The sequence below is a fragment of the Odontesthes bonariensis genome, chromosome 6 (genome assembly GCF_027942865.1).
Source record: "Odontesthes bonariensis isolate fOdoBon6 chromosome 6, fOdoBon6.hap1, whole genome shotgun sequence".
Classification (NCBI taxonomy): Eukaryota; Metazoa; Chordata; class Actinopteri; order Atheriniformes; family Atherinopsidae; genus Odontesthes; species Odontesthes bonariensis.
Window position 1 is genome coordinate 7373767 of NC_134511.1, and position 22141 is coordinate 7395907.

Genomic DNA, 22141 nt, shown 5'->3' on the forward strand with positions numbered 1-22141 from the left:
TGAGTGTTATCCTGGTGATGGGATCCTGAACATCAACCAGTGTGAGAGAGGCTTTTAGTTGTATGGAAGTTTTTTCTGTGCCATCAGTTTGAATACGAATTTCTAATATTGAATTTTTACAGCATCAAAATCAGATTTTGAATTTGAAAAACTAACAGTGTGAAAAAGAAAATGAATTTCTAAAAACAAAAATCAGTGGAAAAAAATTCAAACTCTAAAAAAAATTCAGTGGAAAAAAATTCAATTTCAGTAAAAAATTGTGTTAATGCGCAATAAAATATTTATCAACGTTAAATAATTAACGACATAACTCGCCCAGCTCTAATAGTCCAGGGAAAGCAGCATTTTACGACAAACTAATTGTAAAAGAAGTTTTTTCAGCTTATATAATTTCTATGAGGTGTCCAGAACAACATACTAAAAGTCCTAAGAAATCCTAGTTGGGGAAATATATTATATTCTCATAAATCTGAGATGTATGCCAATACGGCCAGGCAACAATACACCTCAATGCGGCTATTTTTTCCCCTTACTCCTATCAAAATTAAACTTTACACAATGAAAGTACCCATGAACAGTAACATTTTTTGTATAACAAGTTTCTTTGAAAATAAATTGTAAAATGCAAATGAGCTATACACTAATCGAATATGCCCAAAATACATCCAAATAGGCCTAATTTTTTCTTTTACTCCAACCACAATAAAAGTTCACACAATGAAAGTGTACATGAAAAGTAAAACATTTTGTATTAGAAGTTTCTTTGAAAATGAATTTGAACATGCACATGAGCTCCACCCTTATACTAATTTGCACAGGCAGAAACACCATTCATGTATGACAAATACATCGGCCCAATCTTCATCCAATCATCCTACTGCCAATGGGTGATGGCAATGCTGCTCTTAGACTGGCCTCTAACCTGAAAACTGCCTGGCTTGGTAGTACCTGCCAGGGGTATAACCCCCGCCGGTATAGTCTTCAGTGTCACGGAGGCACACAAGCCTCCCCACCACAACAAGGTAGCAACAACAGGGGAGGTTTTTTTTTGGTTTTTCTAGATTTTTTTATTTACTTATTTTTTATTATTTTTTTTCCTATTCATCTGATAAATCAGGCAACTGTGAGTTTGTGCAGCTAGTACCACGACACTCTCCGCAAATGGTAGTGCAAGGGAGTCCATGTCTTCTGCATGTGCATTTCTTTGTGCTGCAGTCTTTCCTGCAACTACAGCGGACTACATCGAGTATCTCTGGTGGTGCCGCAGGCTGATCTGTCATTATTGGCTTAAATCTCCCATCCAAAACATACCACCCCCAGTCTTTTGGGTTCATATGTTCACTTTCCCCTTTCCACTCCATTATCTGGTAAAAGACCCGAAGACTGTGGAACTTTGCAGCTGTTGATGTTGGAGGGAGAGTTTGAGGTTCCACTTGAGACGAGTTCTGAGTGGCTTTCTCACAGAATCGCCTGTATCTCAGCATATCCAGTGATTCATCTTTTTCGCCCCCATACAGTGATACCAGAACTTTCTCACCTGCTGCAATAATGATGCATTTTCCCACATGTTCCTGTGACTGGCTGAACACCTTAGCTTGTTCAAGAAAGCTAGTGTCATTCTTGACTTTTTTCAGTGCCATTCCCTTTCCTATGCCAAAAAGACGAGATGTAGAATCACAGCCTAAAATGGCATGGATAAAGAGGAGATTGTCACACACCTTGGGACCAAGTAACTCCTTCATTTGCTTTATGCACCATATCCGTCTTGTTTTTGTTGCTTTCTTTGGTTCTGGTGCCAGAAACAGCTCCTGTGCATTCAGATCAGCATGATGCAACAAGAGTACTAACAAGTCTGTGTCATCACCTACTAAGACTGTGTCTTTTGTTCTGGCATTGTGTAAAGTTTCATTTTGATAGGAGTAAAGGGAAAAAAAATAGCCCCATTGGGGTGTATTTTGGGCATATTCGATTAGTGTATAGCTCATTTGCATATTAAAATTTATTTTCAAGGAAACTTGTAATACAAAAAATGTACTATTCATGGGTACTTTCATTGTGTAAAGTTTCATTTTGATAGGAGTAAGGGGAAAAAATAACCCCATTGGGATGTATTGTTGCTTGGCCCTACTGGCACACATCTCGGATTGATGAAAATGTAACATATTTCCTCAACTGGGATTTCTTAGGACTTTTAGTATGTTGTTCTGGACACCCCATAGAAATGATTTATGCTGAAAAAAAATCTTTTACAATTAGTTCCATTTTTGGCTAAAAAATTAGTTACTTTGCCTGGACTATAATAATAATAATAATGAAACAAAAAAGACACAATATTGAGTCTTCTGTTGACAACTTTGACTGTTTATTAATAAGAAGAACAAACCAAAACAACAAAGACTACAGACTGAAACTGACTTGGGATCAGAGAACTCCCAATATATTAATATACACAGCCACTAGCCTATGTACAGAGTATGTGTGAAACAAAGTGAAGGTCGAACAGTGTGGAGGAGAAACGGGAGCCAACGCAGCAGGAAAACAAACCGAACATTTGGTTCAGAAATGTCCACAACTGCTGAACTCCTGTTGGAAGAAACAGAGTAAACCCACACCTTCCCACATAAGAAATGATCAGAAATAGTTACTATAAATTCTGATAGATAATCAATTAGTAATAACAGTTACCACACCTAATCTGCATTCACACACTGCGGTATTATAGATCAGCCACACTGCACACGACCAAACTTAAAGACCTCTGCAAAGGAACCAGAACAAAATACACAGGCTCACTGTAGCAAAGGATTCTGGGAGATTGAGTATAGTGGTTTCCTTCTCTTATTTTGTTTTGTCCTCTCAGTTTATCACATACTTTGGCAGAATAGAGCAACTCCAGTTAACCACGTTAACCCCAACTAGCTCCCGGCGCCCAAAGGAATGTTGAAAACACTAATTCATCACCTCATTTTCTCTCAATCACACACACACACTCACAGAAGTGTAAGATACAGTACAAGTGGCGAGACACTTCTGTAACAACACTGAAAAACGTTCACAAAATCAACTCGTTTGGTCTTGTTTTACTTGCTTTTTGCTCATAAAGAGGATTTAAAACACTTGGAAAACACGCCGACGTTAACTGAGTGACACCGTGCTGAAATGACCGCAATCAGTGATCAATGGGATATAGTTGGTGCAACAGGCTTGAGTAAAAAGTGGCTATGTCCACAGCTAAGATGCTAATTACGAAAGCAGATGAGTTTCCACTTCATTCATCAGACTTCTTATCTCATAACTGTGTGTCATCGGGTTTCTTCAGAGTTAATATTTTGACGGTGCCATGCTTTGGACTCTCTATTCCCTTAAAAGTAAAAAACGTAGGTGACCCCTGCACAGAAATCACGACACCGCCCTCTGAGTAGAAACCCTTTTTACGACCTTTTACGACTTTTTACCCATTTACGACCGCCAGCAACTTTATTCACTTCGAACCAGTTGATCGAAATGCGTCTAAATGACTCTGTGGCTAATGTTGTCTTACATGGTCTGACTTAAAATTTTAAAACTTAATTTAAGTGTCAAACTCGTTCATCTTTGGACGTGCAAAGCAATCCCCGACGACATCAAGAAAGATCAGAGCTGAAGGAGACAAACGTGTACTGTTTAAAGGATGCTGATGGATTCTGTCCTTGCTCCCACTATCAGTCCCCACGTTGCTACGGTAACGGTGATGCTTCCCTGCTACAAATAGAATAGAAAAATACTTTAATTCATCCCCCAATGGGTGAAATTCAAAATGTAAGGCACTTAGAATAAAAGCATCGTTGTTTCACCGGATGTTAGCAGAATTTCATGTTATTGCTGAGTAATTTCATTGGACACTTTGATCCTATTTGGCAGCCAAAAAAAAAAAAAAGCACAGCTCAGTTTCTTTCATATGTGATTTCAATTTTTCCTCCTGTTCCCCCAAGGCTCCCACAGCAACCTCAGCTTAGCAACATTCACGTCCACAATAATGTCAGATGTCAAAAATACCTTAAAACGAGAAAAATAAAATAAAACCTACACTACGTTTTGACCCTAGCTCCAGTGTGGGTTAAAATACAAACACGAGTAACTGAGGACACAGACACAGTGCTTTACAATAATAAGAAAAAACCACAGGGGCAGGAGAAGCTACCAAGACTGAAACGTCTGTCCAGTTCATGGCATCCAAGAAAGCCGAGAGAGAAGAGAGAAAAATGAAGTTTAAGGCAACTTTTTGGCACAAAAGAAGAAACGTTTAAGAGCTCCAACACAAACATTTATGCTTTAAAGAGCTGGAGGAAGCTGTGAAATCAGCAATGATAGAAATCTTTAATCTCTACAGACTGAAAGGTTTGGATCTCGCAGAACATTTCTTCTCTCCGTCTCCACCTCGTCTCTCAGAAGAGAGAAAACCACAAAGCGAACCGACCCCTCCGACCACAGCGCCGCCGGGTTCCCCGTCGGGTTCCCCGTCGGGTTCCCCGTCCTCTCTGACAGCTCTCGCAGTGTAGTTTCAGTCCTTTTTGTTCTCATGTCAGTCTGTCGTCTCGCAGGAGTCCCAGCGGCCCCGGGAGCCACACACCGGCGGGGCCCCTGCTCACTGGTTGACATGGGGCCTCAGGGCTTGGTACAGTCCCTCGAAGGTGGGTCGGTCTGTGATGTTGCGACTCCAACAGCGCATCATCAGCTCGAAGAGAGAGGGTGGGCAGAGTGGGGGGGCGTAAAGGAAGATCTGGGTGGAAAATGGAGGACATTCAGACACATCAGTCAGGGTAACAGATACAAAGCTCACTTACAAAGTAACGCGTTAGAGTACTCTAATTACTTTTATCGAGTAACGTAACGCGTTAGTTTCGTGCGTTCAGTAATCAGTAACTTAGTTATTTAAAAAAAAAAGTAATCCGTTAAAATCCCGCCTGCAGCCTGCTTTTTGTCAGACAGGTCTGTGCCACCTGCGGATGTGACGGCGGAGGCGCAGCGCTGTGATGCGTCTGCTGCTGACCTACATCACCTGTGTGTGTGTGTGAGTGTCTCGAACCCCCGGCAAGATGGCAGAGAGATCAGCATTTTCATCGTGGAAGTACGCACATTTTTTTCAATTCACCAGCGAAAAGGACAAGAACAGCATAACGGTAAAACGCACTCTTTGTGTTGTTGAGCTTCTGTCGACATCAAAAAATTCCACTTTGAATTAAAAAAAAAAACATCTTGCATGGAAGCACCACTCTATCCCGCTGGTCTTCTTTCGCTACGTTTCAATCCCTACTTTGAAGAGTAAATGTAAGTGGACGAAGGTAAAGTGAGTTTAGGCCTGTGATACTTGAATTTTCATAGTTCAGCTATTAGGCTACATTTGTCATTTGCCTGCTGTGTGCCAGTGAGCGATTTTATTGTTCGTTTTATTCTGCATTTTTGTTAGATCGTTGATTGGTCGTTAATTTATAAATGGATCTGAATCTGCAACCTGTTTACCTCAGATTCTGTTTACTTTCATAACTGCATCATATCGGCTGCCTGGGCTGGGTACCAAACGTTAGGCAACTCCTGAATTTTGATCACATGTTCTGTGATTTAAAAAGAAATAATAATAAAATGCTATGTGGCATATAACTGACTGTCTTTCTTGTTATTGTTATCCTGCAGAGTTAATTTGGTTGGATGACTGATGTTATTCATTGTCAGGACGTCTCGGTGCATTTAAAGTAGGCCGTGTGTCTGCGTCAGTTAAGCTGCAGCATGTGCGAGGCGCTGCAAACGGCTTTTCATTTTCTGTAACGCAGGAGTACTCTAACGCGTTACTTTTATTAATAGGTAACGCTGTAACGTAACTGATTACTTTTAATTGACGTTATATTTTTATATTTTAAGTAACGTTATAACCTAATTAACTGCTTTCCAAAGTAACTATACCCGACAATGCAGGTGACAGATACAAAGCTCAGTTTCTCATACGGCTACAAACCGGCAAACATCAGTCACAAAAAAGGAAGAAACTTTAGGATTACACCCGTCAGATTTATATTGGGAGCGTCTCAACTTCCTGGTTTGTAACCACTGCTCAAAGTGGAGCTGAAGAATGACTACACAGCTCCCCCTTGTGGAATAAAAACCCTAAACACAGGTCAGGTCATGGATCTGGATGTGTACACTGCATCCTATGGCTCTCTCCTGTGTGGGTGCGTTTGATTCGTCTCACCTGTCTGCCCTGGTTCCTGAAGAACTCGCCAGTGTTCTCTATGACCTGTTCGTCGGACAGCAGGCTGTAGGGCTGCTCCTTACACAGAGTGAAGATCTCCCACAGGGTGACTCCGAACGCCCACACGTCGCTCGCCGTGGTGAACTTACCCTGGAGAGAATTACAGCATTTCAGGAGACAGTTTTCCCAAGTCTAAGTCTCTAGAAATGACTCTACGTCTGCAAGGAGTTTAACAAAGTGACAGAATTTGTGGTTTAACTGAGTCAGACTACAGATCTTTACCAGTTCAGTGAACAACAACCAAAAAAGGTCTTAATTGTTGAACAAAAAACATGTTAATTAAAGGCTAAACTTAAGGTTGAACTTGATCCTGATCCCTAAAAAAGAAGATTTTAAAACTTAAACAATAATGACAGGTCTATTCTGTGTCTATAAATCAGTCTAATACGATTTAATGTTTTAGAGTCCCTGAAAACTATAAAATAATGAGAATCTACACGTTTTCACATAATTTAAAAGTGGAGAATTGCTTTTGCTTCCCACACTTGCAGCACAAAGCCTGATAATAATAGTAATGCTGTTATTCCAGTGAAACATTACAGCAGAAAAACAAGAACTTTCTGTCAGGAGCAGGAACAGATTTACTCCCATGTGGGAAAAACTAAAGTTATAGACAAAGATCTGCTTTATGATGGACGCTTTCAGAAAAGGAAACTGGCTTGTCACTATGAGGTTTCTGTAAGAATGTGTGAACTCTGTTCAGCATCCTGAATCCTTCACTCTGAATTGGTTGACATCCATGCAGCTGGTTTTCCATCTCTACATGTCCCTCACCATTCCAGTTTGCTTGTCTTTTCACCAGCAGTCTTTAATAAATGTATAACATTTGAATAAATATTAGGGCTGGGCAACGATTAAAATGTTTAAAATGTATCTAATTAATCACATGATTTCCCTGATTAATCACGATTAATCGCATTTGTACGCAAAATCCAAAAATGAATCCAAAAGTAGCGTATAGCTTTTAGCATTTAGTTTTATTTTAAATGTGCTGCCATATGAATGAAAGTGCCATAACATTTGTTGTGCAAACACACTTTTAACATCAGCATCTTTCTGTAGTTTTTATGTAGAAGCCTCGCTCCACTGTCTGTTTCCTTGAATGACTTGCTGCTATCAGTTGTGTGTTTTGCCTTTAAGTGATATTTTAGACTGGAACTACTACGCTGAGAAGACAATTCAACTTGGCTGTAAATGCAGGAGTTTTTAAAATTTTTTATTTTGAAATACGTGCTTTTATGTTGAAACAAGTAAAACCAGAAGTAGTGCTGGTTAGCTCCGTTAGCTTCACACAGAGACCGAGGAGCACCTGTAGCGGTGATGTTACCTGCTAGTTTATTTTTATTTTATTCCTCCATGCTTCGTGGTGTTTGCTGTAACTGTGTGAATGTGATGCATTCAACAGACTTTTACAATAATAAAATAAATAATAAAACCTGCGTTAATGCGCGATAAAATATTTATCAGCGTTAAATAATTAACCAGTTAACGCGATAATAACGAGCCCTAAAGTAAATATGCAACAAAATGGAACAACCCGAGAGATTGTTTCCAAAAAATTTGAATGAAAGCTTTTGCTGTTTAATTTGGATCTTCCAGGGGAACCTCCTCCACCCTCACCAGCAGGATGCTCTCCCAGGCCATCCATCGTATAGGCAGCACCGCCCGGCCCTGGATGCGGTAGTAGTCGCTGCTGTACAGGTTTCTGCTCATCCCGAAGTCGGCGATCTTGATGGTGAGGCGGCGGTCCACCAGGCAGTTCCTGGTGGCCAGGTCGCGGTGCACAAAGTTCAAAGATGCCAGGTACTTCATCCCCGATGAGATCTGCACCGCCATGTGGAGGAGGTCAGACAGACTGGAGGTAAGGAGAGAGACGGAGGTGAGGACGTTTGCATCGAAACTGAACAAACCGTTACTCCATTACTGTAATGGCTTCCCAAAAAGAGCATTAAACATCTGCAGCTCATCCAGAACGCTGCTGCTGGAGTTTTAACCCGGACTAAGAGATCTGAACACATCACAGCAGCTTTAAAATCTTTACTCTGGCTTCCAGTCAGTCACAAAATAGATTTTAAAAGCCTGCTGATGGTTTACATCTGTGATCTGTTCAGAGAATATAAACCCAGCAGAGCTCTTAGATCCAAGGACTCAGGTCAGCTGGTCCAGTCCAGAGTCCAGACTAAACATGGAGAAGCAGCATTTAGCTGTTATGCTGCAAACAAGTGGAACAAACTGCCAGTGGAGATCAAACTTTCACCAAATGTAGACATTTTTAAATCCAAGTTAAAAACATTTCTCTTCTCATGTGTCTATGCATGAAATCTGCACAATATCTTTTAACTTATCTGGACTGTTGCTTGTTATTAAATTCATTTGAATTATTTTATTTGTTTCTCTTTATATTCTTTTATGTATTTTTAATGCTTCTTCCACTCCCTGCTGCAATGCTTTTATTTTATGTAAAGCGCTTTGAATTGTTTTGTACATGAAAAGTGCTATACAAATAAATTTGATTTGATTTGATTTGAAACCAGATGGTTTAGACAGCTCAGCACAACAGAAAATGAACCCGACAGCACGCTGCGTGCATGGTTTGGTTTATCAACCTGACTGAAGGGATGTTGTTGGCGTGGGTCAGCGTGCTCTCGATCTCCCGCTGGCACAGGAACATGTTGAGGTCTCCGTTCTCCATGTACTCCGTCACCATGCACAGCGGGTCGGAGGACACGCACACACACAGCAGCCGGATGATGTTGGGGTCGTCCAGACGAGACATGATCTTTATCTCCTTCAGGAAGTCGTTTCTAACGGGCGGACAGATGGAGACAGCGGAGATATTAGCAGCGCAACCCACATAAATCCTATTTAGTTTCATTTATGCCCCGCATTCATGGACAAAGCCAGTTAAAAATGTGGATGATGCCATCCCTGTGGGGTTTATCGTGCAGCGATTCAAGGAAAAAGAAAGATCAAAAGCTGAATAGATGCAAAAAAGTGTTGATTGTAATGCAAAGATTAATAAATCAGTCCGCTTGATCCGTTTAAATACTCTCCTCCCAGAATTTTGCACTCTGAAAGGGAAATTTACATCAACCTATTTGAAACGGAGTCAGTTTAAAGCCAAAAAAGCTGTGAGACAGACATAAAGCGACAGCAAATGTGCAACACCTGAATATATATGCACATTATTGGGAAAAAAAAACATTGAAAACTACTACTTTGTTCTGTCATTCTTTAATGATATCGGATGTTTTGTTAGCCTTGTTAATGTTAGAGGTGGACGAGACTCAATAATCATGCTGAATATTAAATAAAAGTTAAAGGAGCTGCAGCTTCACATCTGGCCATGAGTGCCGGTCCTGCCGCTCAACCAGCTGGCACCCAACAATTTTTTATGTGGAAAGTTGAGTGGGCTTCATTTAGGCCCCATTTTGGGCAGACATTATAAAAGAAGCCCCTGGAAACAGATACTTGGCACCAAATTGTTTGGATCTGCCGTGATTTTCCCTCCCCTGACAACAGAGAAAAGATCGGGGAGCTTTTTTCACGTGCTGTTTATAATCTACAATATTACTTTCAAGTCTATAAAGTTTAAGAAAAATGTTAAACAAATTCCTAATCTCAAGAAACTGATTTTTAACGTCTTGTTATGTCTTAAAGGGATAGTTTGCCTCTTTTGACATGAAGCTGTATGACATCCCATATTAGCAATTTCTTACCCCCTGCTGCGTCCTGTGAGCCGAGTTCCAGCCTCGTTTTGGCGTTGACGAAAGTAGTTCCGGCTAGTTGGCTTGGGCTTAAAAGGTAAAACATTTTGCTTCTCAAAACAATACGCGTTCAAAAGAGTAATACATTTGCATCACAAAATCGTTCATCCAGAAAAAGTCAGACCTCACAATCCCTTGGCGCTATTTTCGCTCCCTTCATATCACTGCCTGCTGCCGACAGCCGCGCCTGTTACCGTGTTTACTGCTCGGTCTACACTTCGGTCTGCACTTCGGTCTGCACGGTCTACACAGCACGCAGTGATACGAAGGAAGGGAAAATAGTGCCAAGCGATTGTGAGGTCTGACTTTTTCCTGGACAACGATTTTGTGATGCAAATGTATTACTCTTTATCCATATTGTTTTGAGAAGCAAAAAACGCTTTATTTTTGTGGCCCCAGCCAACTAGCCGGACTACCTTCATCAACGCCAAAACGAGGCTGGAACTCGGCTCACAGGACGCAGCAGGGGGTAAGAAAATGTTCAGAAATGATATTGCTAATATGGGATGTCATACAGCTTCATGTCAAAAGAGGCGAACTATCCCTTTAAACTTGGTTCTGAGCAGGATTTCTACATGACCAGCTGGTGATGGATGCCCACACACAGCAGCACCATCAGGGTCAAATCACCACATCAACATCCTGATGCCTTTTTGATTTTATTCTCTCAGAAACACACACATCCCTCTCTCTGAGTACCTGGCCTGACTGGTGGCGTCGGCCCTCAGCTGTTTAACAGCCACGAGGACGGAGCGCCCGTCCCTGTCGGGCAGCGGCGACCCTTCCCCGAGGAACTCTGGGAGTCCTTCCGCCTCACACAGGTGCACCTGCAGAGGAAGAAGAGGTGGTAAATGCGCCGCCGGGTTTTCCCACCGTAGAACTTCCAACCAATGGACGCTGGCGCTCACCTCTCCAAACTGGCCCTCCCCCAGCTTCTCCCTGAAGATCAGCTGTTGCCGTGGAAACTCAGCGGCAGAGATGTCCTTCCTGGTGAGAGAGTCCACGGTGAGGGCGGGCACAGCGTACATGTTGCTGCCGGTGACGCCCTGCAGCCGCACAATGTCCGTCTCAGCGTAGTGTGGCGCGCTGCTGTGGAAACACTGGTGCGGCGTGCACTGGGTGACGTCGGGCTCGGCGTAGCCTCCCCCGCAGGCTGTCAATCAAAGTATCAGAGTTATAGTACTTAGTAAGAGCTTTACTTGAATAAAAGTACCAAAACAACAAAGTAAAAATACAGCTAACACATATTTTACTGTTAATATATATAAATATAGTTGATTATTACACATATTTAATGCATTCTAAGTAACAGAATAAACATTTTATGAAACATTCACCACGAGACCCCGAATCAAGAGGAGTTGAAGAGAGGACGTCTGGGATGCAGAGCAGGAGCAAAATGGAGAAAAAAGAGGAGGAAGTTTGCTGCAGGAACAACTCCAGCAAGCAAAGCAAGTCTTTTTTTTAATCTAATCTCCCCCAGACTTCAATCGTATTCTTTAATAAAGATGTGGGCTGTCTTATTGAACTATTCACAGAAAAGAGGTTGAAGAAAAACTCCTGAGCCCTATTCTTCTCTGCATTTGGGTTTAATTTCTTAACGGACTCTTTGTCCCGTACTGATCGAGAAGGCCTCAACCAGCAACCTCTTAACAGCAACAAGAAAAGTAGAGGGGGGTCATCTTCATTTTGAAGGTTTGACAACATTATGCAAACAGTCCTGCTGTGGAATCGCTGGTGTAACGTGGAAATGAGGCTTCCCCTGTGAGAGCGAGAGAAACCACCGAGAGAAGAAGAAGAAGCAAAGCCTGGTCCGTCTCTGATGACATCCTTTTCATAATATCCTGAATCACTTGTAATAACAGTCTTACCCTATCAGTTCCACAAGTATATTTCCTTACTTTTCTTCGTTTAATAGCCCAATCGTATTACACTGAAGCAGGTTAGCGTGTCACAATAGACAATAAAGGTATAGGGGAAAAAAACAAACACAACATTGTCATAAAATGTAAACTATGCCTGGGTCATAAGTGTCTGACAGCGGAGAAGAATCTTAACTCATATCTGAAGAAGCAACTGCAAACAAAAACATAACTCTGGAGATGCCGCCGGTGCTACAGCCCCTAAAAAAACAAAGGTTAGCTTTCAACTCATCTAAAGCTGCCAGTTCAAGGGAAATTAATGAGCTTGTTGCTGGTTTTGTAGAAGAGGAGATGCTATCAGTATCAGAGTCTCATCTTTCGATGAGATTATTTTAAAAAAAATCAATACAACTTGCTTTATGTTTTATGGTTTCATGCATTGAGTCCCACAACATTGATTTCATGTGTATTTGTAGACATGTCACTTAATAAAGAAATAAAGAACCAATAATGCATAAATAGGATGTTTAACGGCAAAGACAATAATTAATAAATTTGAACTTTTTAACTTTTCCTAGCTGCTTTCTGTGCAACTATTCACTTTGAATGGCAGTAATCCGGTAACCAACTCACCCCCCCTCACCAACTGAAGGACGCAAAGTACTGAGACCTGATTGACGAGGCTCTCCGTAAAGGATGGCGCGCAATCTTATACCCAATCGAAGTCGGCCGCCGTGGTTGCCCAACAGCATCAGAGGCTTGGCTTGGAACCCAAGCATCTGAAGAAAGCCTCTGGGGAGATGGCCATGGCAGCTGAAACTAGCTCAAGATGGCTGTGGCTGACCAGAGATCACAAATGGAACCCTTCTGCAGGTTAATCTTCACGGCCCCACTCGGGTGAGGCGTGAACCTGAGATACCTGCTGAGGATGCAGAAGGGTTTCCACCAATGAGAACGCTCCGACCACACGCCCAAGGAACATGCCGTAGGGAAGAATTTCAAACACCACATCGTAGCTCCTGCAGTTTTCTGCTTGCAGCAAAGCATCTCTGATGTTTACTTCACTCACGAGTGCAGGACTGATTGGAAACAGCCAAGTCTTTAATAATTATTAACAGGGCTGGGCAACGATTAAAATTTTTAATCTAATTAATCACACGATTTCCCTGATTAATCACGATTAATCGCATTTGTACGCAAAATCCAAAAATGGATTTCTGGAGTTCCGTACCCTTCTCCATGTTTGGTGGATCCGCCAATTACTTTCTTTTCCGGTTCCGCAGCAGACAGTAACAGACTTTTACAAAATAAAACCTGCGTTAATGCGCGATAAAATATTTATCGGCGTTAAGTAATTAACAAGTTAATGCGATAATAACGAGTTAACTCGCCCAGCCCTAATTATCAATAATCTTTTACAATGAATTGCGTTTTAGTTCTGATGCCGTTTCTGTTTTTGCCTTGAGAGAAGCACTTCCTTTTTTTATATATTTGTTGAAACAGACACATCTTTGCATAAGGCATTCTTACAGTAACTCTACAGTAAATCATGGTTCACTAGACTATGCAATTACAGGAGAAATTGCAGTGGGATTTCTGAAACCGCCAATCCCAGGCCCTAACCTTCTATTTTGTACAGTTATGCTGCCCCTTAAGGAGTAATGGCCATCGAACCCTTCAACTAGGGCGGTGGGGGCCACTTGGAGGGCAGGATGACCACTGCTTCTTGATGTCCAAAATAAAAAAGAGCAACTTTTGGATTTCTCTGAAAAGTCAGTTCTATTTTCTACGTTGTATTTGGAGGTTTTTGGGACAGTCTGGCAGTTTGCTGTCATTTGGAAACTTTCCAAGCAGAAAAAGTCTGATTGGTTTTTGAAAAGAGAAGACGAGTTTTCCTACATTTTGTTAAAAAACGCACGACTTTAGAGTAAAAACTGTGGGTGCTGAAGCAGGTTAAAGAAACGTTCTCTTCACAGATAATTTCAGCGACACCCGGCTTTAAACATTCTGACAACATGTTTTCAGATGAACCCTTGATTATTTCAGGAAAAGTTGTGAACAAAGCCGGTCGTTTTGGAGCTTGAACCGCACTTCAAAGTGTGTGCAACAAGTTATTGGACAAAAAATATGTAGGAATAGTAACAATAAAGGTCTTATTCCTACATACAGCGACACTGTGCTTGACAACGATTAGTTATTGGGGGCCTAGCAGCGAAGCTGCGAAGGCACCCATTGTGTTAGTAGCTTTTCTTATTATTGATCCGTTTCTGCTGCAATTGAAGTCTATGGCAGCCCCATTAACGCAATGCGAGAAAGTTGTGAAATTTGGCACACTTAATCAGCCAAGTGCCAAAGCCAAAGTCAAGAAATTTCAAGCCCCAAGAGCTTACTCTCTAGCGCCACCAACATGTCAAAGTTCAAAGTGCATTCAGCCTAATAACTTTTGAATACTTGGTCCAAATTTCACAAACAAGGCATCGTTGGAATCCTTGGATCATGACGAGTCCAACGCACCCTATGACGTCAATTTGCGTATACTTAGATTTTCCGCCATTTTGAATTTGATCAAAAAGCTTAAAAAAGCATTTCAGGTCACACAGATTGTCAAATCTTCACGAAACTTGGCACATAGACTCTTAAGATCAAGCCGCACAAAAGTTATCGTGTGGAATTTTTAATTAGGCTTCCGATTTTCCATAAAAGCCAATCAAAATCGAGGTTGACGCCGCCAAACCGGAAGTGAGGTCATATCGTGGCAACCATTTGATGTTATGACGTCAACCTTCTAACACAGACTCCAGACCGCTAAGGTAAGAGGCCCAAGAAGTTTGATGACGTTTGGCCAATAGGTGGCGCTATATGTAGCCAAAATGTCTTTTTGCTTATATCTTTGGACTCTTTGGTCCAAATGTCACACATGAGGTACCAATGGAATCACTCGATAAAGTCGGGGATATTGCACCTCATGACGTCATCTGCGCCATCTTGGATTGTCCGCCATTTTGAATTTAATCGAAAACCTTCAAAACACATTTAAGGCCACGCCTATTGTCCAATCCCGACGGGACTTGGCACATAGAATCTTCAGACCAAGCCACACATAAGTTATCAGGTGGATTTTCTCATTTCACTTCCGTTTGCCCGTGACAGCCAATCAAACTCTACGCCGACACGCAAACGTGACATTTGGCCAAATCTCTGCGATCCATTGATGTATCGAGGCCAAACTTGCTGCATGGACTCAAGACGCATTCCTGAGCAGCCCAAGCCTTCCCTATTGTGCCAATATGCTAGGCCCCCACATTGCTGCTTGCAGCTATATTATTCTAACTAATTTACTTAAACAGTAAAACTCTCGGCAACAATCTACTGAACATAACAGCTGTTACGTTCATGAAATCTTTAATAAATGGAGTTTAAGGTTCAAAATTTTACACCAAAATCAGGTTAATATCATCAAGCCTTCTTTTTGCTGCAAACGTGTCAAATCGCCTCCTCCAGATTTTTGTGACTTTAAACCAAAATGGCCGCCGGGAGGCTATAACACGACTGTAAAAAAGAGCTTAATGCAAAAATGTTAAAAGTTACAACAACTGGAATTCAGCTGGAAAAACGTGACTCGATTCTTTCGCTCCCCAGCATAAAAGACCAACTATTCCGATCAGACTGCCTCCCGGAGCTCCTGTGGGAATACTTCAGCAAATCATTTTCACTTTTTTGGGGGCTGTCCCTCTGTGGCTCCATTTTGGAGAGATTCTTGGGGTCCTGGAGACTGTTTTTGAAAGGAAAATGTTTCTAAACTTCAAAGTTATGTACCGATGTGATCTGGATGGAGTTGAATACACGAAGCGGAACAAATACCTTTTGAGAGTGTTGTTAGTGGGGTGTAAAAAGGCTCTGACCAGAAAGTGGCTAAAGAAAGAAAAACCAACAATAAATGAGTGGATTGATGTCATATAATATAGATGTTATGGAGAGAATTACATTGAAATTAAGAAACCAAACTGATATTTTTGAAGAGAACTGGTCAAAATGTCAACTGTAAGACCTGATTTTATATAGATCCATATAGATCGAGCTCAAACCCTCTATTAAGATTTTATTTCAAAATTTTTCCCCCTATTTTCGAGCAGCATCCTTATATTTCTATGTATGATGTGCTTATGTTGATTCTGCCGTTTTACTTAGTGCACAATCCTCCCTTCGTCATGTCATGTTATGTTTTTGTGCCCAACTGGCACATATGTGTATGTTACCAAGTAAAAACAAATAAAAAGTAAACAAAAAATAAAAAGTTACAACAACTAAACAACAGTAAAAGGTGGAAATGGTGCTGGAAATATGACCGAATGATTCTTCAGAGGATACAGACTCATTCTGAGTGGGTTTGAGGTGTGAAACTGTGCATGAAAGTGAGTGTTTAAGGCAGAATGACTGAGGGAGACGAAGCTCTTTCAGTAAAAATATAGGAGCGACAGGTGTGATGTCGTTTATCAACTTTTTTATGATTTCCAAACCTCAAATGTTTTTATTTCTGGTAAAGAACGACGTTGGTCCACGGCACCGAACAGAAGTCACACCTTTCAGCTCTTACCACGCAGCCAGCCCGGTGTCATGTGACAGGAAGTCAGCAGGACGAGGTCATAGAGAGGGTTGCTGAGGAGGAGAGCTGGAGGAAGAGGAAACATGGAAAGAGGCAGAGGGAGCTGGGAGGAAAAGAAAAGAAACACTGCAGAATGAATGAGCATGCATCATCAGGAAAATATAAAGAAAAAGAGAAAAAAAAAGAGAAAAGTGGAACGTGTTCCGGAGGCAGCAGAGAAACACTGAGCGACAGCGGAGGCGACAGACGGACAGGAGGCCCCGGCGGGGAACGGCGTGGGTGTTCACCTGAAGCCTCGGCGCTCTGCGACAGCTCCGGCAGCTTGTTCCTCAGCGCCGCCGGGTTCTGGTACTGAGGGTCCAACAGGAAAACTCTCTCATAGTGCGGGTCACTGCTGGGACCTGAGGATCAAAGCAATTTCAATCAACTGATCAGTCAGATGAAGAGCGACCAAATCCCCCTGCAGGGGTCCTGGGAGACGTTTCTGCACAGAAGAAGCTGACGCCAGCGCAGATGAGGAAAGATCTTAACTTCAGGAAGGATTTTAGCTCTTATCAAAGCTCCTAATGTGCAGACAACTGCTACAACTGTCCTGCTTTTAATTCACCTGGTTACAAAAGCCCAATAATGAACTTTTAAACAGGTTGTAACAACAAAAACGCCATCAGAGGAATATAACTGTGCTCGGAGCCAGCAGGCAATTTCTGCATGAAGTCGATTTCATTTTAAAAACTGGAACATTCTCAGACATGATAAACAATGTTTAACATGTTGAAAAATATCAAGTTAGCTAAAAGAGTGACAGTATTGTATGTCCAAAATAAATGTCACTCATTTCAAAAATATGACAAAACCAACCTGTCCGAAGAAGATTGAAGAAGATTCAAACTTAATTCCCTGTAAAACTTGAGGATTTCATCATTTATCAGAATCAGAATTACTTTATTAATCCCTTGCGGGAAATTCCTTTTTTGCAGTGCCCTCGTTTACAGAAAAAAAGAAAAAATATTAACTCAGGATGAATAAGAATAAGATAAGGAAAATCTCAATATATACAATAATACAATAAACAATAAACAGTATTTACAATGGTTCTTAACGTCATTAAAGATTCAAAGAATGTGAGAAATCTGTGTACAAAAGGGATGGAGCTGAAACTGTACTGAACGTTGGTGGTCTTCAGCATTAAAAACACTTCTGAAAACCTCTCCACTGTCCCCAGGTTTCAGAGCGTTCAGATTCTCTTTCAGCAACACAAACATGATTTACAGCAAGGCTCGTTATTGAAACTGAGCTTTCTGCAGCCCAGACTCGTCACTTTATGAAACCTAAAGGACAAAAAAGGACAAAAAAGGACAAAGGAGGCTGCAAACTGTTTTGCACAGATGAAACCCTGAAAACATTGAATCATTAAAACTGCAGCAGCTGCTCAGAGGTAATCATGATTAGAAGTAACAGCTTTTTGTAGCTATGGGGAAGTCTCAGCAGGTAATTCAGCCCCCCCGTTGACTCAGACCAGACCATCACAATCATTAAAGGAGAAGTTTGTTTTTTTTAAACCTGGACCTTTTTTTTGGCATAAAATAAGTTCATCTGCTAATCGATAACAGTTTGGTGAAAGTCGGCGTCCTGAAGATATTTAGATCACTGGAGATCGGCGTATATCCATATAACGGGAGAGAACAGGGCAGAGACAACACAGCCTCTAAATAAGGTATTATCTGTCTTTATTTCACCAATACTTTAAGAATGAATAAATGAACGCGTACTATTGCACTGTTAGCTCAGAGCTGCTGTGTTGTTGATATCCGGGGCTTATAGGAAGCTTTCTACACACGCGTCTGCTGGGATGACTGCAGCACAGCTTATTCACTCCGTGCTCTGTGACAGTCGGCTAACTTCACACGCTAACTGCTAGTTTTGTGCAACATGGCAGAATATTTATCAGATTTTGACGACGTGGACGACGACTTTGAGTACAATGGACATCCTTACCAGAGTGAATGAGCTGTGCTGAAGTCATCCCAGTAGACACGTGTGTAGAAAGCTCCCTATAAGCCCCCCGATAGCCCCCAATAACAACAACACGGCAGCTCTGAGCTAACAGTGCAATAGTACGCGTTCATTCATTCATTGGTCTTAAAGTATTGGTGAAATAAAGACAGATAATGCCTTATTTAGAGGCTGTATTGTCTCTGCCCTGTTCTCTCCCGTTATATGGATATACGCCGATCTCCAGTGATCTAAATATCTTCCGAAGGACGCCGACTTTCACCAAACTGTTATCGGTGAGTAGATGAACTTATTTTATGCCAGAAATAAGGTCCAGGTTTAAAAAAAGAGGAACCTCCCCTTTAAGAATAAATGTCTCCACGGAAACACTCAATTAACTAGATAAATCAACAGTATCGAGCATTTTCCAACCTGTTAGTTGTGATAGAAGAAAATGTAGAGTAACTGTCTACCTGTGTGGGCGTGTCCAGAGCGGGGGGGCACAGGGGGGGTCTGCAGGATGATGGTGTCGCTGCAAGACGACAGTCGAACCGTCACCTCCTCCTCCAGGATGCGACGTGGAGCCTGGAAGAAAAGGAGAGGAATCAGCCAGCCAGTCAAACTTGATTCAGACATCAGCTTTCAAACGAATACGTTTAAAAAGGATTGACGATAAACAGGAAATCCAAATGAATTGTGAGACTAATGCAAACAGACATGATAAAACTGAGCAATAAAATCATGATAACCCATAAAAATACAAGTGGAACAACATAAAAGCCAGACTGAACAAATGGGTTTTACGGTTAAAGAAGCTCCTCTTTTATCTTCTGCTCCAACGGTTTGACGCACAGAGCGAAGAGAGAAGATCCGGAGGATCTGAGCGATCTGTGCACTGCCTCATAAACACATAAAACTTTCAAAATCAACACAAAAACGCACATATAACCTGTGTAAATTCTAAATGAGGGTGTTTAAGGTGGTATTTATTTTAAATTAAAATATACTGCAAGACAACAGCGAATCTGATGTGATTATAAGAAGGAAGTAAGCTTGGAATAAAGTGACTGAAGCTCCATGATTGCATGTCTTTGGTATGTTTGTTTGGAAGTGGACCGAGGAATCCAAAAGTAATGTATAGCCTTTAGCATTTAGTTTTATTTTAAATGTGCTGCCATATGAATGTATATAAATGTTTAATCTAATTAATCACATGATTTCCCTGATTAATCACGATTAATCGCATTTGTACGCAAAATCCAAAAATGAATTCAAAAGTAGTGTATAGCTTTTAGCATTTAGTTTTATTTTAAATGTGCTGCCATATGAATGAAAGTGCCATAACATTTGTTGTGCAAACACACTTTTAACATCAGCATCTTTCTGTAGTTTTTATGTAGAAGCCTCGCTCCACTGTCTGTTTCCTTGAATGACTTGCTGCTATCAGTTGTGTGTTTTGCCTTTAAGTGATATTTTAGACTGGAACTACTACGCTGAGAAGACAATTCAACTTGGCAGTGTTTACAGATGACTTTGGTTCTGTCGACTCTGTCGTCTGGAAGAACTTTAACATGAAAATGGCCGAGTAAAAGTTCCGTGCCCTTCTCCATGTTTGGTGGATCCGCCGATTACTTTCTTTTACGGTTCCGCAGCAGACAGCAACAGACTTTTACAAAATAAAAGCCTGTGAGCAACAGACTTTTACAAAATAAAAGCCTAATAATAAAATCTGCATCAGACGGCCCTCTGCTGCGTGTCGTTCCCCCTCTCTCTGCCCCCTGCTTCCTGTCTCTCTGAACTTTCCTATCCATTAAAGGCACAAAAGCCCTCCAAATTTTCATTTTTTTTAAAAAGTAAAAAAATAAAACATACGTTAATGCGCGATAAAATATTTATCGGTGTTAAATAATTACTGCGTTAACGCGATAATAACGAGTTAACTCTCCCAGCCCTAATTTATTGTTAACGCCAGTCATCATCATACTGCAGGATCCGAGTTAGACACGTTAGCCACATAATGCAGCGTTTCATCCGCATAGACGAGGAAAGAGACGATGTGTCCTTGGTTTAGCATGTGCAGGTTCAGGTTAGAGTAATGGTCCTAGAACTGACCCTTGTGGCACCTCCCAGCTAACCTCAGCAGTCAAGCATTTTCTTTCACAGAGGTGAGGTAAACCAGTTATGAACAGTCCTAAAAAGGCCAAAAAACACAACTAATTGATGTAAAAGAATAAGATAAATTAGAGTAAAATGACTAAAATATGTCTTTTAAATCTGAAAATAACCCTCCCAGATTGATGATCTGTGTGCTTATCCTTCCAGCAGCAGCTAATGTGTGATTCACAAAGCAGAGGAATCCTACTCTAACACATTCCACCTTCATTCACACTGAACCAGGAGCCACAGCTGACTGATAAACAAGCCACAGCTGACTGGTTTTTATCAGCGGTTTGTCGCCTCACCTTCTCCAGCACCTTGCAGACACACTGGCACCACAGGATGAGGAAAATGATGATGACCAATAGAAGGATGATGGTCACCAGGCAGCCGATCAGGACGGGTGTGTTCCCCTCGTCTGGCGTGGCGCTGGGTGATGGAACAGCTGCTGAGAGAAATGGAGGAAAACTAAGAGATGAAGACCAAAAATCTACAATATTTCCAGTTTCAGCAGGAAGTCTATGAGGCCTTTAATATATTTCTTATAATTCGGCCCACCTGTCTTTGGTGAGGTTGTCATGGTGAGCTCGTCGTCTCCCGGAGTGGAGGTCCCGACAATAAAGGTGGGTGCTGGGAGTATGGTGTCCTCTGATGGACAAAAAACAGGGCGTCATTTTATTCTTTCCCCCTGACAGAAACGAGCGCGCACGTTTTGAATGTGTGCGTGTGCGTTCTACCCGACTGAAAGGAGATCTCGCTGAACATCATCCAGACGTCGGCGAAACAGAAGCGGCAGCGGAGGGATTTGGCGGCGCGGCGGTTTAGCGGCACGGTGACGTAGCGGGCGCTCGGGTTCCTGTCATCCAGCACCGTGTTGAACGTCACAGGCTCCGCCTCCCAGCCGGCAACAAGGCGGGACTTAAACCAACAGGAAACGGAGGAAAAGATCTTCACGCCGCGGGAGAACATGTTGTTACAGTGAACCTGGAGGGAAGAGATGGAGAGAAGTGAGGGCGCGTCAACGAAAGTCTGATTTGAAATGTTTCAAATGTTGCTAAAGTTTACAGAGTTTAGAGCTTAAGCAAAATCAGCTTCAGGCCGGCTGATTTCGGCTCGGGCAGGAGCGAAATGCATTGTGGGTAAATGCTCTGCATACTGTCTGATCGATGAGTATGCAGTATGGAAGTATGAAGTATGCAGTATGGAAGTATGTAGTATGCAGTATGGAAGTATGTAGTATGCAGTATGGAAGTATGTAGTATGTGGTATGTAGTATGTAGTATGCAGTATGGAAGTATGTAGTATGCAGTATGGAAGTATGTAGTATGTAGTATGTGGTATGTAGTATGTAGTATGCAGTATGGAAGTATGTAGTATGTAGTATGCAGTATGGAAGTATGTAGTATGCAGTATGCAGTATGGAAGTATGTAGTATGTAGTATGCAGTATGGAAGTATGTAGTATGTGGTATGTAGTA

At 41.6% G+C, this 22141-nt stretch overlaps 1 protein-coding gene across 2 annotated transcripts in view; it reads right to left on the reverse strand.

Annotated features, from left to right (window-relative positions):
• Nucleotides 1-2340: 2340 nt before the first annotated feature.
• The window catches only part of ddr2l (discoidin domain receptor family, member 2, like), a 56583-nt gene continuing 36782 nt past the window's right edge, over nt 2341-22141 (reverse strand). Inside the window, exons 9-19 of one of the 2 annotated variants that reach the window (XM_075467205.1) lie at nt 21402-21648; nt 21223-21312; nt 20970-21112; nt 18981-19092; nt 16803-16916; nt 10959-11203; nt 10750-10877; nt 8890-9087; nt 7904-8138; nt 6224-6373; nt 2341-4759 (exon numbers count right to left, since the gene is read on the reverse strand). In XM_075467205.1, coding sequence (XP_075323320.1) covers nt 4625-4759; nt 6224-6373; nt 7904-8138; nt 8890-9087; nt 10750-10877; nt 10959-11203; nt 16803-16916; nt 18981-19092; nt 20970-21112; nt 21223-21312; nt 21402-21648 — 1797 coding nt within the window. In that variant the 3' untranslated portion in view covers nt 2341-4624. The remainder of the gene's footprint in view (nt 4760-6223; nt 6374-7903; nt 8139-8889; nt 9088-10749; nt 10878-10958; nt 11204-16802; nt 16917-18980; nt 19093-20969; nt 21113-21222; nt 21313-21401; nt 21649-22141) is intronic. The other variant, XM_075467206.1, reaches the window with a different exon arrangement.